Raw genomic sequence first — 23,506 nt, forward strand, 5'->3', positions numbered from 1 at the left:
TGAATAGTCTATTACAGAACCTTAATGTAAATACATCTGTGGGATTGGATGGTATGCCGGCACGGGTCTTGCATGAAGCGGCTAAGGAATTATCAGTGCCCTTGACCATGTTGTTTAATCTGAGTCTCGGGTCTGGCTTAGTTCCGAAGGCGTGGAAAGAGGGGAAAATAGTTTCACTGCATAAAGGAGGATCCAAGACTATGGTTGCAAATTACCGACCGATCAGCATATCAGGAGTAGTTGTCAAGGTCTTAGAGAAAGTAGTCAAGGGAAAAATACAGGAATGGATTGATGAAAATGAGATACTGTACAGAGGACAGCATGGCTTTGTGAAGGGTAGATCATGCCTCAGTAACTTGCTCAAGTTTTATAACAAGGTGACGGCTGAACTGGATAAGGGAAATGGGTTTACAGTGATACTGCTGGACCTGGCAAAGGCGTTTGACAGGATACCACATGGAATTCTAATCCGTAAACTACAACATATGGGAATGGATATAGGATTGGTGAGATGGATAGGTGGTTGGTTGATGGAGAGATATCAAAGAGTAGTTTATTCAGGAGTAGAGTCCAAAAGACGGCCTGTGACTAGTGGTGTGCCACAGGGTTCTGTTCTTGGACCACTGCTGTTTAATCTGTTCATTAACGATATAGGGAAGGGTCTAAGTGGGACAGTTCATTTGTTCGCTGATGATGCAAAGTTGGATAGGGCGATAGTGAACACAGAAGATGTCAAAGTCTTGCAAGATGACTTAGATAGATTGGAGTTCTGGACTAAGGAGAATGGATGTCAATTTAATGTGACAAAATGTAAGGTTATGCATTTCGGAGTGAAAAGATTAGCAGCAGTATACCACATTGGCGGAACTGTACTCCAAGAGATTGATGAGGCCAGGGACTTGGGAGTGTTGGTGGATAGGGAGATGAAGTTTAGGGGGAACATTGCGAAAGTAGCTAAATCAGCTCATCAACTCACTTGGTTGTTGAAAAATACCTTGACGAGCAGAGACAAGCAAGTTATTGTACCTCTGTACCGAGCCCTGATAAGACCTCATCTCGACTACTGTGCCCAGATTTGGTCACCTCGGTTCCTTCTTGATGTGGAGGAGGTGGAGTGGATCCAGAGGCGAGTGACTAAGATGATAGCAGGTCTATGGAATGAACCATATGAGAACAGGTTGAAGATTTGTGGGTTGCAGAAACTAGTTGATAGGTGGAAAAGGGGAGATATGATTGAGACATTCAAATTGCTAAAAGGATTCTATAAGATTAAATCAGAGGATATTTTTGAGATCAGGACTGGTGGTGGGAGAACTATGGGACACCCATGGAAGCTGGGCAAGAGCGTGGTTAGCAGGGGTGTTAGAGCTGGGTTCTTTACTTTTAGAGTGGTAAATGAGTGGAATAAGCTGCCAGAGTCTGTTGTGGGTGCTATGACAGTGAGCGAGTTCAAGGCAAGGTAGGATAGATACTGTGAGAATGTTGAACAGTTGTGTGAACATGATGTTTAGGGCCTCCCTCGATGAGTCTAAGGACTCCCTGGAGTAGCCCGTAGTAATAATAATAATAATTATATACCCAAAGTCAGAATGGTTTATTCAGGTAGGAGTTAGATAGCTGAGTGGTATCATTGAGCATGAGCTGCAAGAAAAGAAACTGTTATGAAGAGTAGATAATAAAAAAAATGACCAGCAAGCTCATGAACAGTATAAGGGTCAGGTAAGAAAGGTGACCAGAATGGTAAGGAGACAAAAATCAGATTATGAAAAGAAACTAGCTGAGCAGGCCAAAGGAAATCCCAAAGAATTCTTTCACTGTGTGGAGAGTAAGAGGAAGAATGACTATTGAAGGATAACATAAGGGAGTGTTGATGGAAAGAAGCAGATAAAATAGTTAGTTGAGTTAATGAGTGACTACTTTGCAAGATATATCATCCTAGTGAGGTTACTGCTTTATTATTATTATTATTCGTGACACCTCCAAGGAGTCCGAAGACTCATCATTGGAGGACACCCACTGTACAACTCTCAGTGTCCACCACTATCGAACCGCTACTATCAGTCAACTACATCAGCACCATCTACCACCCACAACCACCACAAGTATTTTTTGTCTGAAAATTGTGTGTGTTCTGAAGAGCTGATTTGTCTGTATGTGGGATGAAAACCAGAGTTTTCGGGAGAAAAAACCCTACTATCTCTGTATGAGATTGGCTAACCCACCTTCAATTGAAAAACTCCATATGAAGTGTCATGATGGGAATCATATGTGACAGACACTAATGTGGGAACAGAGGTGGATGAATTGGAGATTCTTTGGATATTACAGAATCTCAGTGTAAATACAGTTGTAGTATTAGATGGGATATCAGCCTGCATATTATCAGAAAGATCAAGGGAACTGGCAAAGCCTCAGACTAGGCACTTTAAGTCTCAGATCTGGCAGAGTTCCAAAGGAGTGGAAAGAGGGCAAAATAATTCCTTTGCGTAAGGGAGATTCTGTCCTGTACTGCAGTCTTACAGAGACTGTAGTACAAATTAGAGAACATTCAGTACCTTGGGATTGGTGATAAAAGAATTGGAAAAACTGATCAAAAAGCAAATTCAGGAATTAGTGGATAAGAATAGATACTCTGAGTGGCAACATAGCTTTGTGAAGGGTGGATCATACCTTAATAATTTACTAATTTTCTATAATAGTGACAACTGAGTTGGATTAAGGGAATGGCTGTGTGATAATTCTGCTGGATTTTGCAAAGGCACATAGAACTCTGTTAAAGATACCAAGCAATTTTATTAGCTAGGTTTTTAATCCTTTTTCCCAAGTAAGCAAACTTGGGAAAAAGGATTAAAAACCTAGCTTATAAAATTGCTTGGTATCTTTAACATAATATATACAAAAGGTAAAAAAACTTTCTACATAGAACTCTGTTATGCCAATGAAAGAAATGGGGATGTATGTGATATTGGTTTAATTGGGCAGAATAATAGTTAATCAAGACGACATGGAGTGCTTGCAAGATAATTTAAATAGGTTGTCAATATGGGGAAAAGATAATGGGTGTCAGTTTATTGTGGAGAAACGTAAAGTTATGCATTTTGAGATAAATAGATTACAAGCTATGTACCACATTGATGGAACTATACTCCAGGAAATAGACGAAACTAGGAATTTGGTAGTAGATAGAATTGAAATTTAGAGGACATATTGCTAAGGGTGCCAAGGTAGCTCATAGGTATGGTGACCATATTTTGTTTTGGAGAAAATAAAGGACAAATCAGAAATAGTTTCATTATAAAAAAGCAGGTTGCATTTATTTGTTTCACTAAAATTAAAAAGCTTTATAACATTTATTATAAAATGTAAGCATATACATAGCATTTTAAACAATCGTATTATTACTTAAATTTAAAAAATTTAATTTCGATACTTTTCACAAGAATGAACTTTTTTAATAAATTATGTTTGTGTTTTAAAAATTCATAAAACTGTACAATTATCAAAGCTGCATTTGGTATAAATGCATTCTTTCAATGTTTCGATTTTTAATTGTTTTTTTTCACTGGTCCACATATTGTTCACTAATATGAGAACCAGTTCAAATTCAACGGGGCATTAGATCCAGGGAGACATAAGCAAAATTCAACGATTTTTAAAATCTTTTTAAAAGACTGGTTTATCTGTGAAATATTTAAAAATTTCAACCCATCTATGTTGGCAGGACTCGTCATTTTGTTGCCATTCTTCAATCTTTTCGCTGGCGAGTGCCGGTGAAACGACAGTTTTAATGCTTCTATGTGCCATGTGCTGGGCGTTAATATTCAATTTACTATTTCAATTCATGAAATAAAGGACTGGGGAAGCAATAGACATGATCCAGAGATGAGTGACTAAGGTGGTGAGTGGTCTGTGTAATGCTTCCTCTGAGGGTAGATTGTGGGTTGAAGTTTGCTGACAGGCAAAAAAGAGGTTTAAAGGTGGCTTTAAGGTTGTATTTCTATTTAAAGCCACCTTTAAACCTGCAAAATGACAGAATTTGCTCAACTCATCCAAGTCCTCTGCTGGCCCACCCTGCTGGAGTGTACCATATTCATTGCACCTGTAATTTGCCCTATATGGGGAAACAGGACATACAATTCCTATCCAAAAAAAGGAACATAAATGGCACATTAAATTTAATAATTATGGTAAATCCTTCCTTTCTAATCATGTCCTAAATACTCTGCATAGAATTGACTGGAAAGGCTTGTTTACATCACACCAAAACATGGTATGAATGTAAATTTAAGGAGGCCTGTGAAATTCTTATCAACCACCCTAATCTTAACAATAATGATGTTCTAAAAATCCCAAGAACATGGAAGGCATATATTCTAGCCACATAACTTTTCTACATAAGAGTTAATTATAAATAGGACTGTAGGTAATCCAGGATCTTAACTCTAATATAACAACTCTCATGTTAAATTAGGACATCATTTTTACTGTAATAAAACTATCTATACGAAATTGTTCTCTGATGATGTTTTAAATAGAGTATACCTTTGATGTAGTTATATTTCATTTTTATATTTATTTATTTATTTATTTATTTTATTTTTCATTTTTTTAGAGGTCAGGCCAGTAGAATAACCATTGATCAAATCATTGTCTGGCATGCTGTGTGAAATGTAATATAGCTTGTCTCTGTATATATGTGTGTATACTCCAGATGATGACCTTATTTATTATTATTATGTGACACCTCCAGGGAGTCCACAGACTCATTAAGGGAGAGTGTGCCAACAGCATCGAACGATTGAATCCCTTCCAACTACTAACCACACTCAAACTTGCTTAACTTTTTGCATGAGCCATTAGTAGCAGAGGCTCTACCAATCGACCAACCTTTGCTGGCAAAAGAACTGGGTTTGGTTATGTTGTCCTGGGTATTCCTCAATGGAAGCTTTTGCCTGCTGTGTTTCTGCCCTGGGCCGATTCGCTTCTCGTTAGGCATCTTGGTGGCTCTAGCTCCCTCAAAGTCACCATATTGATGGCGTGCTTAGTATGGACATCTGATTGACATAGGAGCATTGCGAAACAGAACTCCAGTTCTCAAACCATCCACCAGCCCAAGCCTCCTAGCAGCTGGATTACAAGAGACTGCCACGACTCCCAGCAAATACGAACATCAAAATGTCGGGAAATGAAAGTAATTATTTCCGATGGTTGTAGTTTCCATAATTTGTCTGAAATGAATGCTGATCACTGTGTAACACTAAAGGAAAGGTATCAGGACTAGAATTTTGTCTGTTGAGTGCTTTGTGTGTTAATGGGTTTTTAGACACCATGGAGGTGCTTAGACAACAATGTCTATTCATCCTCCAAATTAAGGTCACTCTCTGAAATTGGGGTGGGGAGTGCAGAGATGACATTTCAGTTAGTCAGGTCCTCTGATGCTCCGACAAAATTCAAAACTCTTGAGCCTCGTGTTCATTCTACTACATGTTGCCTGAGGCTTTTCCCCCTTAAGAATTCCAGAAATTCCTTTCCTTTACTTCTACTGCATGTGTTTCCTCTTCCCAATTTATACTGCTATAGTTAAAATCTTCCATAATGATCACTCATTTTGCATTTGCCAAACTTGTCGTACAATGGTCTTCTGTGTAGAAACACCATAAAATAGAAAGCATTGCATTGTCCAGAATGTTCAGATATGTTTGGGAGTTCATTGTTCGTGGTACCATAAACAGAAGTAAGAGATCAAACCAGGAAAAACAGGACCATACCATCACATTGCCACCTCCAAATTTCATGGTTGGAGTTATGCATTCTGGTAAGAGATGTTCACCATGCGTTGGCCACACCCACCCACCCATATCCATCTATTCTGCTTGGTTGAGGGTGTAGTGTGATTTGTTGCTCCATAACATAGCTTTTCAAGCTCTACATCCTATTATACATGCTTTTTTGTACCACTGAATGTGATGCTGCTGCACGTTGGCTTGGGTAATGTAGGGCTTGCATATTGTGGTCCTATCATGGAAACCCATGTTGTGAGCCTTGGTTCTGAATGTTTTCATGCAGATTCATGTTTCATTCGATGCTCGGAACTCTGCATTCAACTTGTCAGCTGACAAAAGGTGTTTTTGCATATTATCCTTCGCAGTATCCTACAGTCACGTTCAGCGAGTGTGGTGGGTCATCCACTACAGGTGGCACTTGCAGTTGACTCCCTCCACTTTCATATCAGTATGGTATTACTGATTGTTGACCTGGGATGGCCCAATTTGGCAATAATTTGCTGAACAGATAGGCTTGCAAATGGCATTATATTACAATGCCTCTTTCAAACTCTGTCAGTTCCTTTCTCTCAGCCATTTCAGCCAGACATTACACTGATTTGGGAGCATCATATTTCTCCATACAGGTTACTGTGCACAGATTCCTCTGGTTTTCATAATCATATGGCATACAAGAAAGTATCCAGAGAAGACTGATTAATGTGGTAACTGGTCTCTGGGATTCGGTTATGAAAACATATGGAGGGAATGCAATTTGCAAAGTGTTCTACATGGGAGAGAGAGAGAGAGAGAGAGAGAGAGAGAGGATATGATTGAAACACTTAAGTTGGTAAAGGGTTATTACCAGGTTAATGTGAAAGGAATTTTTCAGAGAATGGGAGCAGGGAGTAGAACATAGTGACATTCCTGTAAACTGTATGAGGATAGGATGAGCAAGGGCATTAGGATCAGGTTCTATGAACGGAGAGTGGATGGTGAGTGGAATGCATTGCCTCACAGTGTGGTGAATGCAGATAATTGAATGAGTTCAAAGCTTGGTTTGATAGGCTTATGAATGTGCTTTGAGATAATATTTTGAAATGTGGTGTACTGATGTCTTACTTTAAAAAAAAAAGAAAAAAAAAAGGATAGTTTTTTAAAAGGAGGAAAGTTGTCAATAATTTAAGATGAACCTTTTGAATTTTAAGTTGCTTACATAAAATATTAAGAATTTATGCTAAAATGGGATACCCTCCCCTCCCACACACACACACACACACACACATAGGAGAAACTTTTTAGAATAAGATTAGATTTTTCTCAGTCTTTTTAATAACATCTAAAATCATGAAAAGAAAAATTATATTTTGACAGCTGCATGCTGGACAAATACTAACCTTGATTTATATAGCATACTGTCTTATTATATCTGTTTTTTTATTGCTCTTTCAGGATGCTATGGCTTACAACAAATTCAATGTTTTCCATTGGCATCTTGTAGATGACCAATCTTTTCCATTTGAAAGCAGAGTCTATCCGAACATTACAAAGTTGGTAAGTTATGTTTCTATCATTGATGAATGTATCCATACAGAAGCCACTGCAAGATTTCAGTGTACAGGGGATGTTTTTATTAACACTTAATATACTCTATTAAACTGGAATATCTTGCAGTTTAATTGATTATGTTGTACTATTTATGTATGTCATTTTCTCATAGATCAAATAGTGATTGGCTTATCTTCCATTTTTGTGCTGTGTTTCCTTACATTCTTAGAAGCATTTATGTTATGGGATTTTAACTTTTGAAGACGTTTAAAAGCAGTCTAGCTGATCATATTACATTTGTTTCATCATCATCATCAGTTGCATCGGTCTTGGGACTGGTAACTCAGCAGCAATTTCCTCCATTCCACTCTGACATTGGCATTCTTCTTAATCTCCTGGTAACTGCTCAGGCCCATGCTTTCTTTGACTTGGTCAACAAAACCTTTCCTCGGTCTGCCGCTTCTTCTTTTGATGTCTATTTTGCCTTCAGTTATTCTTTTCACAAGTTCATTATTATTATTAGACACCTCCAAGGAGTCCAAATACTCATCAAGGGAGGCCACCTGCTCTACAACTGTCTCTGCCACTCAATCCACCAACTGACCACAACTACACCAATACCATCTACCACTGACCACCACCACTAGTATTTCCAAAGACAATCACAAACATCCATGCCCACGGTGGGATTCGAACCCACAGCTTTTTGGCTGGAGAGCGGATATGCTAACCACTTGGCCAGCCAGGCTGGCTCATTATTATTACTATCATTATTTGACACCTCCAAGGAATCCAAAGACTCATTGAGGGAGGGCACCTGCTGTACAACTCTGTCTCCACCACTCGATCCATTTTTCTGTCCATTTTATTTTGTTCATGCAATGCCAGCACTACATTTCAATCACACTGTATGGATGTAAAACCTGGATTTACATCCAGGTTTTACATCCATACAGTGTGATACTCCATATCAGTGTGATAATCCATAAAAATTAATCTTTATTAATTTTTTTTTTCAATTGTAGGTTGAGGTTTTCTGTTAAAATGCTTTTCATCTTAAAGAATTGGGCTTTTGTGTTGTTTATTCTTGACCTGTCTTCTCTTGCTCTCACGTCTTCTGTTATCAGGTTTCCTAAGTATTTAAAGCTTGTTTTATTTGTTTACCTTGGATGTTTATATGCTCTGTATTGATTTTGTAGGGATTTTGCCTGTAACAAGGATTTTAGTTTTATCTATGTTGATTTTCATTTGATACTTTTTGAGGTTATTTAATAATTCTAGTATTGTTTTTAATGTTCTTCTGTTTTCTTCTACAATCTTCTATGTCATCAGCAAATCTCAAACACGACTTGCTCACCATTTATCTTCATGCCACTATTTATATTTTCTTTAATTTCTTGAATGGCATTTTCTAATATTTAAATTAAATAAAAGTGGTGAAAGTATACATCCTTGTCTTACTCCACTCCTTATATTTATTATTTTCTTCTTATCATTGATTTTAATCAGTCCATTTTGATTTTTATATATTTGATAAATTATTTGATAAATCAGAGCAGCATGACACTATTCAATTGGAGTTGTGTGACCCTCAAAGTGATTCCTTTTTCCAGTCAAGAGTGGAGATAGGCATTGACTTTTGGACACTGGTAACGCATTGAGAGATTTCAGCTTGATAATTGCATCCATGTTTGGAAGCACATACATATGTGAATGCACTTTCTCAACAATGCGGGCGGTTAAATCATCGCAAAGAAGCCAACTGACTGATGACCACCTTCAATTTGTTATGAGTACCGTCATCATCATTGAAAATCGACTTTGATGAACTTGTTGCCGCACATGAATGCCCACAGTGTTCTCATTAAGTTGTGTTAAATGTAAAAAAAAACCAGAAATATGTAATTAAATTTAATTCAATAACTTATATTTAGGGCGCTAGCGTCGCCGTAGCATGTGGCAGTGAATTTGAACTGTGTAGAAGAAAGTGATTTTTAATTGGTGAATAGTCCGTTTTTTTCCCCCGTTTTTCTCCGTTTTTGAGTGCTAAATTGTTTCTCTCAATACTAGTGTACTTCAGTGGTTGTTTTTTGGAAGTTAGTTGCTGTTGCGATATAATATATTTTGGTTACCTTTGGGGATGCATAACGGTGGAAGACAAAATGAAGCTAAGTTTTCATTACTGTATTTAGTTATATTTCATTTTATTTAGTGTACTTAAATGTTTTGTTTTGCTTTTAATTGTTTGTACTTTTTTTTCTATTTATTTAAGGGAATTTATTAATTGAATAATTAACGATTACGCTACTCATCAGTAAGGAATGATGACAGATTCAGCAGCAGTCGCAAGTGGCGTATCGCCAAGTCCTCCGCCATTTAAGAACTCAATTATTAGCAATATCATAAGGGACTTTGTGGCATGCAGTACTTGCGGCATGTATGCGTCTCGGGAATTAGATATGTGGCTTGTGAAAGAGAGCGGAGAGCGTATGTGCGCAAAATGCAGGCAGTTGGAGGAAATAAGAGCATTAGAAATATCGATATCCGACTTTGTTGCTCCAGGAACGGGGAATGAATGTAGGAAGACAAGTAGTGTGATAGGAGAGAATGAAAAAAATATATATATGAATGAGAAAATAATAGTTGATAGTGTGGAAGGTGTGAGTGACTGTGAAAGTTTAGGAGATGGTTTTGTTTGGGAGAGTGAATTTAGATTAAGAGTGACTGACCTGCAGAGGGAGTTAGATGAGTTGAAAGAGGTGGAATGTCTTGTGAATGAGAGCAGAAGTATGAAAGATAAGATTAGGAGAATGGAAGAGATAAATGAAAGGCGAATCAGAGTAGGAGAGAGAGAGAGAATTTAGGGAGTATGAGTGAGAGGTATGGGGATGCTAGAAGAGGAGAGAATGGAAACATTCTCTCCTCTTCTAGGAGAGACGGAATGAGAGAGAGATATGGAAGTGCTAGAAGATGAGAGGATGGAAACAGTAGGAGAGACAGAATGAGAGAGGGATATGGAAGTGCTAGAAGTGGAGAAAATGGAAACAATAGGAGAGAGGGAATGAGAGAGACCTATGGGAATGAAAGAAGAGGAGAGAATGGAAACAATAGGAGAGAGAGGGAATGGTAAGAGGTATAATGTATGGTGACTCAATGATCCATGGTGTTCAAGATAGGATGCGTGAGGAGTGTTTGCCAGGAGGAACAATAGAAAGGGTGGCTATGGCAATTAAGAGAGGTGAAAGGGTGGATGAGATGTTTGTGATGATAGGAACGAATGACTTGAGTGGTAATGTAAGTTGGGCAGCGAGAGATATGAGATTTTTGCTTGAGACTGAACGGAAGAAGACAGAGATAGGAAAAATAGTGTGTGCGTGTTGCCTAGGTATGATAATGATGAGCTGAGCAGAAGAGCGGTGATATTGAATGGCATAATAGCAAGAATGTGTGACAAGAGAGGACTGGTATATGTGGATGCTTGGAGTGCGTTTGAGGAAAGAGAGGAATTGTATGCGAGAGACCGTTTACATTTGAATGAGGAAGGACGTAGGCATCTGGAGAGATTGTTGTTCTGAACGAGTCAGTGTGTGTCCCAGGGAGGATGATGGCAGGGGTGGCCTCTTGTGGGAATGGATACTTGGGAGAAGGGAGACGATGTCAGGTAACACTGAGCCCAGTGGAGTCTAGAAGGGATAATGCTGGGTATAGAAACAATAGCATTTATATGCTTTATACTAATGCCAGGAGTATCCAGAATAAGGGAGAGGAATTGGTGGCGCAGATAGCATCAGCCTGGCCAAAAATTATTGGGATCACTGAGACGTGGTTGACAGAAGGGGATATAATAACAGGAATAGAAGTCGCTAGGTATAGCATTTTTCATCAGGATAGGAGGGGAAAGCGTGGTGGTGGGGTACTGCTTATGATAAGTGATGACCTATGTCCTCTAAGAGTGGAGGCTTTGGAAGGAAGTGAGACAAAAGATTTTGAGAGCATATGGTGTGAGGTAGAGATACACAAGACAGGATATTTAGTGGGGTGTTGCTACAGACCCAGGAGCACGGAGGATGGGGACCAGGAGATGTTTAGACAGCTAAGTTTGGCAAGTGCAAGAAGAATGATTGTTATGGGAGATTTTGACTACAGTAGTATAAATTGGAGAGAGGAAGATGCATGTAGCAATAGTGGAATGGAATTTCTAGAATTCTTGAGGGACAAATGTCTCAGGTAACATGTAACAAAGGGAACAAGAGGTTCAAGAGTTTTAGATTTGGTTATAGCATCAGAAGAGTTGATAATAACTGAGATGACATCTCTCCAACTGGTGGGAGAGATGTCATCATCAGTGACCATATGGTTTGGACTTGGAAAATGAATAGACATGCAGGAGTATCAAAGAGACGGGAACTTATGTGGAATTATAAAGCAGGTGATTATAATAGTCTTAAACATCAACTTCGGGAAGTTTCATGGAGAGAGGAATTGGAAGGCTGGGATATCGTTCGTGCGTGGGAAATTGGGAAAGAATATTTGTTAGCAGCAAAGGTAAGTTGTATACCACTAGTGAAGAAGAGGACACAATTTGGAGTAAAGTGGATGACAAACAATATTAAACAGGAATTGCATGCAAAAAAGAGGCTATGGAAGAGATATAAGGAGACAGGTGAAGAGAAGATGCATGAAGAATATAAGACACAGGCCAGAAGAGTGACTAGTGTGGTAAGGAAAGCGAAACTGGAATATGTGAGGAGATTGGCCCTAAGATCCAAAGAAAATCCTATGGAATTTTTTAGCTATGTGGCCAGTAGGAGGAGAAATGACTGTGGAAGAATGATATTGTGGGATAAAAATGAGAATAGAGTGACTGATGCAGAGGATATAGTCGAATTGTTCAATGACCACTTTATTGGAGTATTTCATCCTGGAGGAGTCAGTTTTAATGCTAGAGGGATAGGGCAGGTTCAAGGTTTAGAGGTACAGGAGGAGAGTGTGTTTCAGATACTGAGAACTCTGGATGTCAATAAAGCTTTGGGACTGGATGGTATTTCACCATGAGTTTTGAGAGAATGTGCTAGGGAACTGACAGTGCCTTTAACCTGGCTTTTCAATGAAAGTCTGGCTTCAGCAAAGGTGCCCAGGGAATGGAAGGAAGGTAAGATAGTGCCAGGTGGTAACAGACTGGAAGTGTCTAATTATAGACCAGTCTGTGTGTCATCAGTAGTTAAGATCTTGGAGAAAGTAGTGAGGGACCGTATACAGCATTGGGCAGATGAGGGTAATGTTATCTGTGAGAGTCAACATGGATTTGTGAAAGGGTGCTCTTGTTTTAGCAATATGCTAGCCTTTCATAATAAAGTTACAAGAACATTAGATGATGGAAAGGCATATACTGCAATTTTCTTAGACTTAGCAAAGGCATTTGACAGGGTGCCACATGATAAGCTGATATTTAAGTTGCAACACATGGGTCTGGATGTCAGATTTGTCAACTGGATTCAGGATTGGCTGTCTGATAGGTATTAGAGAGTTGTGTATGGTGGAGCAGTTTCAAGGAGACAGAAGGTTACAAGTGGGTTCCCACAGGGCTCAGTACTAGGACCTATATTGTTTAACCTTTATATCAGTGACATTGCCAGTGGATTGCAAGGGGATATTCAGTTGTTTGCGGATGATGCAAAGCTGGGAAGGATTATTAGTAATAGTGCAGATGTGGTAGCCCTGCAAGAGGATTTAAATAAGCTAGGTAGATGGGCAAATGAATGGGGATGTCAGTTTAATGCAGCAAAATGTAAGGTCTTGAGGTTTGGGAAACATCGATGGGATGCTGCATACTCTATACTGGAGGAGTTATACTGGAGGAAGTTGGGGAAACGAGATCGGGGGGTTGATGATTGATAGAAACCTGAAGTTTAGGGGACATATTGCAAAGGTGGTTAAGGTAACACAGAGGATTGCTGCAAATTATGAGAAGGACACTGACCTGCAGTGATAAGAGAGTTATCATTCTGTTGTATAAGTCTCTTATCAGACCACACTTGGATTATTGTTCTCAGATTTGGTCCCCAGGATTTGAAGGGGATAAATTAACTGTGAAAAAGATACAAAGACGGATGACAAAGATGGTCTCAGGACTGTACAAGGATAGTTATGAGAATTGGCTGAGGGAGTATGGACTGCAGAGTTTGGTGGATAGAAGAAGTAGGGTGATATGATTGACACTTTAAAACTGTTGAGAGGTGGTTACAGGGTTGACACTGGGGAGTTCTTTCACTTGGTTGAACAGCGGGAAGGAGTGATGACAAGAGGCCATCCCTGGAAGTTACGAAAGGAAACTGTGAGCAAGAGGGTGAGGTGTGGTTTCTTTGCATGGAGGGTGGTTGAGCCTTGGAATGCATTGCCTGATAAGACTGGTGAGGGCAAGAATGGTCAATGAGTTTAAGGAGTGGTATGATAAACTTTGTGTTTCTTAGATGGAACCTCCCCTCGATGAGTCTTGACAGACTTTATGTTCTTAGGAAGGACCTCCCAAGATGAGTCTTTTGACTCCATGGAGGCCTGAATAATAATAATAATAATTTTTCTTTCCCTCAAGTCTATTAGTTAGACAATTTAGGAGTATATGCTGGTTTACTTTATCAAATGCTTTCTCTAAATCAAGGAAGCAAATGTAAGTATTTTTACTAAGATCTATTCTTCTCTCTGTTATTGTTGTTCTTAAACAGAGTATTGTCTCTCTTTTTCCTTTATTCTTTCTGAATTCAAATCGGTCTTCATCCAATACACTCTATTTTTGAATAAATTCTATTTTGAATAATTTTTAGCAGAATTTTGCTGAAGTGGGATTAAAGTTATTGTTCTAAATTGGCTGCATTTATTAGCAGTATTCTTTTTTTGGTATTGGTATTATAGTTGATTTCATAAACTCCTTTGGTATTTCTTCTCTGTCATAGATTTCGGCTATGAATTGATGGAGTAAGGTTTCTGTGTTATCACCTAAATTTTTGTAGTAGTTCTATAGGAATTTTTTCTACACCTGGACTTTTTCCTTTACTCATTTCTGATAGTGCTTTATCAATTTTTTTTCACATTATTGGGGGTCCTAGATTATCTTCATTTTGATTTTCTCTGTTAATATCAGCATGTAGTTCATCGTCATTATAGAGATTTTCAAGATATTTCTTCCATTCCATTAATATATCCTCAGATTCTATATAATTTTCATCTTTCATGACATTTTTTTTGCTATTCTTATTAAACATTAAAGTTAATTTCTTTATAAGCACTCTCTATGTTTTCTCTTTTAAATAATTCATCTATGTTATTGTTATCATTATGATTATCAACATGTGACCTTCATGGAGTCAGACTCATCGTGGGAGGTACTCACTATTGCATGCAATGCTCATTCAACTGCTTCTTAAATTAATTCAATGTATCCACAACACACTCAGGCAATGCATTTCACTCACCAACCATCCTCTATGCAAAGAACCTGCTTCTCACTCCTTTGCTCACACCCTCCTTATACAATTTCCAGTAATGGCCTCTTTTTCTACTTTCCTCTTCCATTCTATGGGTGAAGGAAAGAATGAAAAATCTCTTCCATGTCTACCTGATAACAACCCCTGACCAGCTTATATGCCTCAATCATATCCCCCCCCTCTCCCTCCTATTCACGAGGCTCTGCAACTTACATTCTCTCAATCTATCCTCGTACTTTACATTCCAAAGACCACTGACTACCTTTGTGAATCTTCTCTTTACCCTTTCCAGCATATCCTCATCACCATGAAAATCTGGTAACCAAATCTGTGCACGGTAATATGAGGCAGGATCAAGGCCGTATACAATGGAATCATAACCGCTCAATCTCCGCATTATTGCCATTATTCGATGTGATGTCTTCACAACTTGTACAATGTGGCCCCTGAATTTCAGGTCCTTGTCAACCATCACTCCTAGATCTCACATCTCCTCTACTTCTGTTAAAGTTACCCCACAAAGTTTATACTTTCCATCCTATCGTTGCTTACCAAATATCAAAACCTTACACTTGGCAACATTGAACTGAAAGTTTCACTTACCTGCCCATTCATGCAATCTATTCAAGTCCTCTTGTAATGCATTAACATCAGCCTGACTGATGTTAATGCATTGCTCTCCCTAGTTTTGCATCATCCGCAAACAGCTGGATATCACTAATTAAACCCGATCCAATATCATTAACATGCAAATTGAACAACAATGGCCCCAAAACTGACCCCTGTGGCACACCACTGGTGACCTTTCTCTTTCGAGATACCGCACCCCCATATGCAACTTTCTGACACCTATCTGACAGCCAGTCACTGATCCAACACAGAAGTCTGTTATCCAATCCGATCTGTTTCAATTTATTTATGAGTTTGTCATGTGGCAGTCTATCAAAAGCCTTTGCAAAATCCAAGTACACCACTGTATATCCATCTCCTCTGTCCAAGATCATGTTTCACTAACTTACTTATGTACTAGAACAAGGTGAATTTGATACATTTGTTGGTCGTCGGTCAACCCGTAGGGAACAAATCGCGAATTCAATTTACGAAGGCTGAAACTCTCGGTCAAAATGTTGTGCACAGTTGATTTTGGAATCCCCAATTCATTTCAATCTCACAGGACGATTTCGAGTTTTCTTTGATGAATTCACGCACTTTTTGGATGTTAACTTCGCTCAGTCCAGTTTTTGGATGGCCCGGCTTTTCGTCATCCTCAAGCATCTCATGACCACTTTGAAATTGCTTAAACCACACATAAACTTGAGTACGGGATAAGCATTCATCACCATATGCTTTTTGAATCATTTGATGCCTTTCGGTAAAACTTTTACCAAGTTTAACACAAAAGTCAATTGCAGCTTTGTTTGAAACTGATTTTCCGACCGTTCATCAAAACACATTGTCACTCTTGACATTATAACTTGGTTTCTAATGAAAAAAAGGTTATAAACAGTTGACACAACACTAATGAAGGTTGCTGTTTTCGACAACAAAAAGATACAACAGGTGGGGCCACTAGTTTCTTCTATTTTCAAAAAGTTCGGTTTCTTTTTGGACAGAGGGTGTATATCAAACCCTAATGTATGTACTGTGCTGCTTGAAAATAAGTCAATGGACATCCCCACATTGTGCTACATAACAAGTCACGTGTTTGTAGCCAGTATAAATAGGAGAAATATGATGCTCCCAAGTCAGTGCAACTGTGTCTGTGAGAAGGGAACTAATGGAGTTTGAAAGAGACATTATAATTGGATGCCATGTTACAGGCCTATCTATTCAGCAAATTGTTGACAAACTTGGCCATCCCAGTTCAACAATCAGTGACACCACTGCTTGTTGAACTGGGTGCTTCAAAGGATAATATACAAACCTGCCATTTGTTGGATACACAAATATTGTATCTTTTGTAGCACTTATTTCTTTTTTTGGCTTATTGTTTTTGGATAGTTTGGATTGGGTTAAGATGTAGCTACATTCAAATGAATGTTATTGGCTATCATTGGAGGCAGGTCATAAATTCCTCATTCAACGGAAGCCATTATTTTTACTTTTGGAACCTGCCTGGGTGTAATGGCATGGTTATGTCCTCAACTTAATGTGCTAACAGTGTTAAGCGTTAGGGAAACCAATGATAAATTGACAATGATACGATCTTATTGTAAGTGAGGTCATTTGGTAGCACTGTGATGTTGGAGGATATCAAATTTTTTTGGGTGTTGGCTTTTAACTTGAATGAATTCATTATCTGCTGTTGCATTGAAGATGCTCACAAGGACAGCGCATAGTTCTGGGTGTAAAATATCACACAGTTTGTTGTATAGAGCATTGATATTTGCATTTATTTTTTGAGAGCTCCACATGAGTAATAACAATATTGTAATAACTAAAGCAGACAAAGGTAATGCAGCTGTGGTGATGAATTTAGCAGCATATGAAAGCAAAATGCACATGCGTTTACATGATTAGTCTACACAAAATCATAGAATGTGATCCTACTAACTCTCAAAAGAATAAAGAAAATTATTGAAGAAAGCCACTTCCTGGCTAAAAGAAATAGTTAACAAACTCCAGCCTTTTCATGTTAAAACACCCAGAACATATGGAGCACCAAAACTTCCCAAACAAGGTATACCCCCTACGCCCAACTGTGGATTAGTAAATAGTCCCCCATACAACTTGCTGAGCATTTAGCTAAATTAGTAGTCTCCCCCACCACACACACACACACACACACACACACACACACACACACACACACACACACACACACAGATAATTCTTTCTTCTTTGTTAAAAATTCTGTTCACCTAAAAAGTATTTCAGGAAACCATATCTTAAAAAGTTCAGACAACAATTATTTTGGCATTACTTCACTTTTTTTCAATGTACTGTAAACTGAAACCCTTGATTTACTAAAGTCACATTTTCCCCATATATATTTTAATTATTTAATTTTACCGTACATGCAGATTATTTTGCATGTACGGTAAAATTAATGGAAAGGGAAGATAAACAACTAGATGGGACAGCAATGGGCTCCCATTTAGCCAATTTCTACACAGAATGCTTAGAAAACCTAGCTATGAATACAGCCACTCTCAAACCAGTGGTTTACTACACTATGTTATAGATGTGTTTGCTATCTGTCCACATGGTCCAGACAAATTGGATACATTCTTAGTGCATTTAAATAGCCAACATCCTAAAATCTGCTTCACAATGAAATAGGAAGCTAATGATTATCTGACCTTCCTAGATACACTAATCACATAGCTTCCTGATGGCTCGTTATCTTTTTCTGTTTCACACACACAAGAAGATATTTGCATAAACATTCATACCATCATCCAGCTCAACAGTATGGTATTCTGAAAACACTAACTCACAGAGCCAGAGCAAGCTGCTCCAATGACAATGTTTTTACCACTGAATTCACTATGTCACACTTTCTTAGGCAATGACTATAATCCCCATAGAATAGAAAAAAATATTAAATCTCCCCCAACTCTAGAAATCCCCTCCTTTGTCTATTACTCAAGACTACAGCAAAACTGTTACCATCCCATACATTCGAAGAACATCTGAAAAGATATCTAGAATGCTTAATAAATATCAGCTATGCATTATATTTAAATCGTATGTCAAATTGGCAACTTTCATCCATTCACCTAAGGACAAACTCTCTTTATCACATCCAGGAGTATATGAAGTGCCCTGTTCTTGTCACCTGGCTTACTATGGACAGCCAGGAAGATCTGTTGACATCTGACTTGGAGAACATACAAAAATACATTAGACACTATCGTTATGGCGAGTCGAGTCTAGCAGACCATGCCTTGGATACCTCTTAGCACAGGATCAAATGGAAGAAAACAAAAGTGCTTCACAGAAGTCATAAGTCAGAGAGATTGTTTTTAGAATCAGCAGCAGCATTAAAACATACTCCAAACCTCAAGAAGTATGTTTATCAAAAATCTGGGAGACAGTGATTTTAAGATCTACTACTTTTTTTTTTCTCTCTTTATCTAACAATAGATGGTGCCAGTTATGACTAGTTCCTTGTGTTGACCATTACAATATTTTTAAACTACTCCCACAGTTATACCAAATCGTTGTTTCGTGTACTGCGACAAACTGTTCTTGTGCTCGGAAGGTGCTGGATATAATTATTATTGTTATCAACATTTTGACCTCCATGGAGTCAGAGACTCATCATGGGAGATACTCACTATTGCATACAATGCTCATCCAACCACGTCTTAAACTGATTCAGTGTGTCAACATCCACAACACACTGAGGCAATGCATTCCACTCACCAACCACCCTCCAAGCAAAGAACCTGCTTCTCACTCCTTTGCTCACACCCTCCTTATACAGCAATGGCCTCTTATTCTACTCCCCTCTCCCATTCTATAAAAAAATCTCTTCCATGTCTGCCTGATAACAACCCCTGATCAGCTTATATGTCTCAATCTTATCTCCCCCCCCCCTTCCTCCTATTCATGAGGCTCTGCAACTTACATTCTCTCAATCTGTCCTCATACTCCACATTCTAAAGACCACTGACTACCTTTGTGAATCTTCTCTGTACTCTTTCCAACATATCCTCGTCACCATGAAAACCTGGCGACCAAATCTGTGCACAGCAATATGAGGCCTGATCAAGGATGCATACAATGGAATCATAACCTCTCCATTTCTGCATGCCAGGGTTCTCCGCATCATTGCCATTATTCATTGTGATGTCTTCATAACTTATGAAATGTGGCCCCTGAATTTTAGGTCCTGGTCCACCATCACTCCTAGATCTCGCATCTCCTCTACTTCTGTTAAAGTTTCCCCACCAAGTTTATACTTTCCATCCTATCGTTGCTTACCAAATCTCAAAACCTTACACTTGGCAACATTGAACTGAAAGTTCCACTTACCTACCCATTCATGCAATCTATTCAAGTCTTATTGTAATGCATTGCTCTCCCCAGTTTTGCATCATCTGCAAACAGCTGGATATCACTAGTTAAACCCGACCCAATATCATTAACATACAAATTGAACAACAATGGCCCCAAAACTGACCCCTGCAGCACAACACTGGTGACCTTTCTCTTTCGAGATACTGCACCCCCCATATACAACATTCTGATACCTATCTGACAGCTAGTCACTGATCCAACACAGAAGTCTGTTATCCTATCCCATCTGTTTCAATTTATTTATGAGCTTGTCATGTGGCAGTCTATCAAAAGCCTTTGCAAAATCCAAGTACACCACTGTATATGCATCTCCTCTGTCCAAGATCATGTTTCACTAACTTACTTATGTACTAGAACAAGTTGACAAATACATAAGTAAGTTAGTGAAACATGATCTCCCCTTAACAAACCCATGCTGATAACCACAGAGAATACTGTATTATCAACCCATTTCTGTATCTTATTTCTGACCAATCTCTCCAGGACCTTCACCACAACTCCAGATGTACAGACCAGCCTATGATTTGAAGCTTCAGCCTTATCTCTGCCTTTATGCAGCGAAACAATTTTACCCTCCTTCCACTCCCTTGGAACCTGTGCTATTAAAAAACTCTTATTAAACAGGCATGCCAATGTTACTGCCGGTTCCCTGGAACATTCCCTTAAGATACGTGGTGATATGTCATCAAATCCTATCGCCTTGTTAACATCAAGGTTATTTATTTCCTCAAATACTTCCTGCTCACTCACAATTAAGCTATCCTCTATGTCCTCTACACTTAAGTTCCTCATGATTCCACCCTGATCAGGATGAAACACGACTTATTTTTAACGATATTAATAACACCAAACAATTTTATCAAAGAGATGTTTTATTAACTGCTTATATTTCGCTGAATTTCAACTCAGCATCATCAGAGCACAACACACTTGTACATGTGACAGTGAGTGAGTAAAACAGTGCAATTGCAATGGACAAAAGATCTAAAATCCTATTTTTGGTGTCCCTTAACGGGGGGAAAAAAAGGTACATCAGAAAAGATAGCCGAAGTATTGATGAAACATGACCTTCGCACCACTTTCAAACCTCCTGTCAAACTAGCAACTCTGATCTGCTCGCCTGAGGATAAACTTCACCCTTTAGCCCACCTAAGAGTGTATGAAGTTCCCTGTGACTTGGCCTATTATGGCCAACAGGAAGATCAGTTAACATCCACCTGGAAGAATGTGAAAAATACATTTGCTACTATTACTATGGCAAGTCAGAACTGGCAGACCGTGCTTTGGACACTCCTTCACAGAGGATTAGATGGAAGAAAATGAATGTGCTATTTAGGAGTCATTACAGATCTGAAAGATTATTTTTTGAGTCAGCAATGGCTTTGAAGAGTTCTCCCAACCTTAATAAATATGGTTGCATTAATTTGCCAAAAATTTGGGAGACTTATCCTAAGAGAAACTCCCACATAGCTGTTTTTTTTTGTTTGTTTGTTTGTTTTTTTTTGTTAGAGGGCAACAAAAATAGTACTTGGATCTTTTGTTCATTGCAATTATATTGTTTCACTTACTCACTGTTGTGTGTACAAGTGTGTTGTACTCTGATGATGCTGAGTTGAAATTCATTGAAATATAAGCAGTTAATAAAACATCTCTTTGATAAAATTGTTTGGTGTTGTTAATACCTTTTAAAAAAAATAAGTCATAAATAACCGTCAACACCTAAGCTTATCTGTTAGATTAGGATGAAACACACTTATAAATTGATCACTGAATACCTCAACAATGTCTTCTGCAGCAGTTACCATTCTACCACTTTCATCCCTTAACTTCATGTTTCCATGATCATTCTTCCTACTATTTGCCACATTTCTTTAAAATTAACTCTCTAGGGTTTTTCTTAGCCTGATTTGCCAATTTCTGCTCATACTCTACTTTTGTTTTCCTTACTAATTGAGTCACTCTCCTGGCTTGTTCTTTATATTCTTCTTAATGTGACTGATTACCATTATTCATCTTGTACATCCTCCAAAGTACTTTCTTTTTCCATATTTCATGCTTAAGCTCCACATTCATCCATTTTACACCTACTTTATTCAGCCTTTTGGCCTTTGGAATACATTTCTTCATTGATGCTGTTATGTATTTCTTTGTAAGTTCCCATGCAGCATTTATTTCCTTACCTCTCAACTTCTCATTCCATTCTTATAGCTCAAAGTTGTCTCCTAAGCTTGTCATAATCACCATTATTATAATTCCACATATATCCTTTCCTCACAAAAGCTTGCATATGACTAGCCACAACACAGGTGATTACTTCATGATCACTTTCACCAACTGCATGAAATGTGAAACCCCTCTAACAGTTACATTCTCTGAAATGATCAGATCTAGAACTCTTGATCCTCACGTGCCTTCCTTTACTTGCTGCCTGAGATAGTTATCTCTCAAGAACTAGAGATATTCACTTTCCTTATTCCCAAATGCTATCTCTTCATTGCAATCTATGGATACTGCCATAATTAAAATCACCCATAATAATTACCCTTCCTTTGTTCACTAATCCAAGTTGTATATACATTTCTTCATCACTACCTTCCACATTCCCAGACCTATAGCAACGTCCAACTAAATGTCTTCTTCTCAACCTCCACATCACACCACGCTGCCTCATAACCATTACCGCTATTTTCCCCTTTCATGTCTACTTTATGTGGACTTAATTCCCCTGCTATGATCAGCAGCACTCCCCCTTCCTTCCTGTCCTTTCTATCCTCACAAAAAATACTGTACCCTTCCATTTCTATTCCCATTATGATATCATCTTCATTCAACCATGTTTCACTTATTCCAATGATTTGGGAGCGAATAAACTCAATCACTGAAACTATTTCATCCCCTTTATTTCTGTTACTTCTGGCATTTGTAAACAAACACAGCAGTTCATTTTTAGATCTATAGCCAGTGCTATCCAAGCCATATGTTGGTTGTGATTTCTCCACTATATCTGCCAAATCACCTTTATCACTGCTTACCACATATACCTGCTCTGTCTCCACTTCTCCACCCACATTGCAATATACTCCATCCTCATACACACATTCACTGCCACTTTCAACATTCACTCTCCCTGTCCACCCAAGCTCCCCCCCCCTCATTTCCCTGTTCCTCTTGTATTTCCGTTCTCTCTTCCTCTCTCATATTACTACTGTTTCAACTGCCAAGCACTGCTGTTTCTTCAGTACCACTCGCCTGATTTTTCTCTTAATTTCTTCCATGTTATTACATTGTTCTTCCAGATATTCTTTTATGGCTTGTCTACATTTTCTTGTAATTGGATTTTAAGATATTTGTATTTAGCTACATCTTCTTGAATAGCATTTTTATATTTTCTTCTTTCATCCATAAGGCCAAGTATTTCATTTGTTATCCAGTGTTTTCTTTTCCCTTTTTCTGTATTTTTCAATACACTTGGTCATCAACTTACGACCAACTTCCGTTCTGGCTGACAGGTCGTAAGTCGATCTGGTCATTGGTCAGCCATATATTTATTAACAGTATTCTTTAACCTTTCTAATCTTTTTATCATCTTTATAATTTATTTTTATAATCTTTTAAATTTATAATTATGTATATTGTACATAATGGGAAAAATAATACTGTACTGTAAACACAAAAATACAAATGAAA

At 38.3% G+C, this 23,506-nt stretch overlaps 1 protein-coding gene and 1 pseudogene across 4 annotated transcripts in view; one reads left to right on the forward strand and one right to left on the reverse strand.

Moving 5' to 3' along the window:
• Nucleotides 1-23,506, forward strand: part of LOC150094550 (beta-hexosaminidase subunit beta-like) — a 364,235-nt gene that overhangs the window by 220,326 nt on the left and 120,403 nt on the right. For all 4 annotated transcript variants that reach the window (XM_090411847.1, XM_090411846.1, XM_090411845.1 and 1 more), the window contains exon 6: nt 7,215-7,316. In XM_090411847.1, the coding sequence (XP_090267973.1) occupies nt 7,215-7,316 (102 nt within the window). The remainder of the gene's footprint in view (nt 1-7,214; nt 7,317-23,506) is intronic.
• Nucleotides 4,899-5,159, reverse strand: LOC150094552 (signal recognition particle RNA; annotated as a pseudogene).

Source organism: Typopeltis vanoorti, chromosome 22, assembly GCF_054136105.1.
Source record: "Typopeltis vanoorti isolate ZY-2024b chromosome 22, IOZ_Tvanoo_1.0, whole genome shotgun sequence".
Classification (NCBI taxonomy): Eukaryota; Metazoa; Arthropoda; class Arachnida; order Uropygi; family Thelyphonidae; genus Typopeltis; species Typopeltis vanoorti.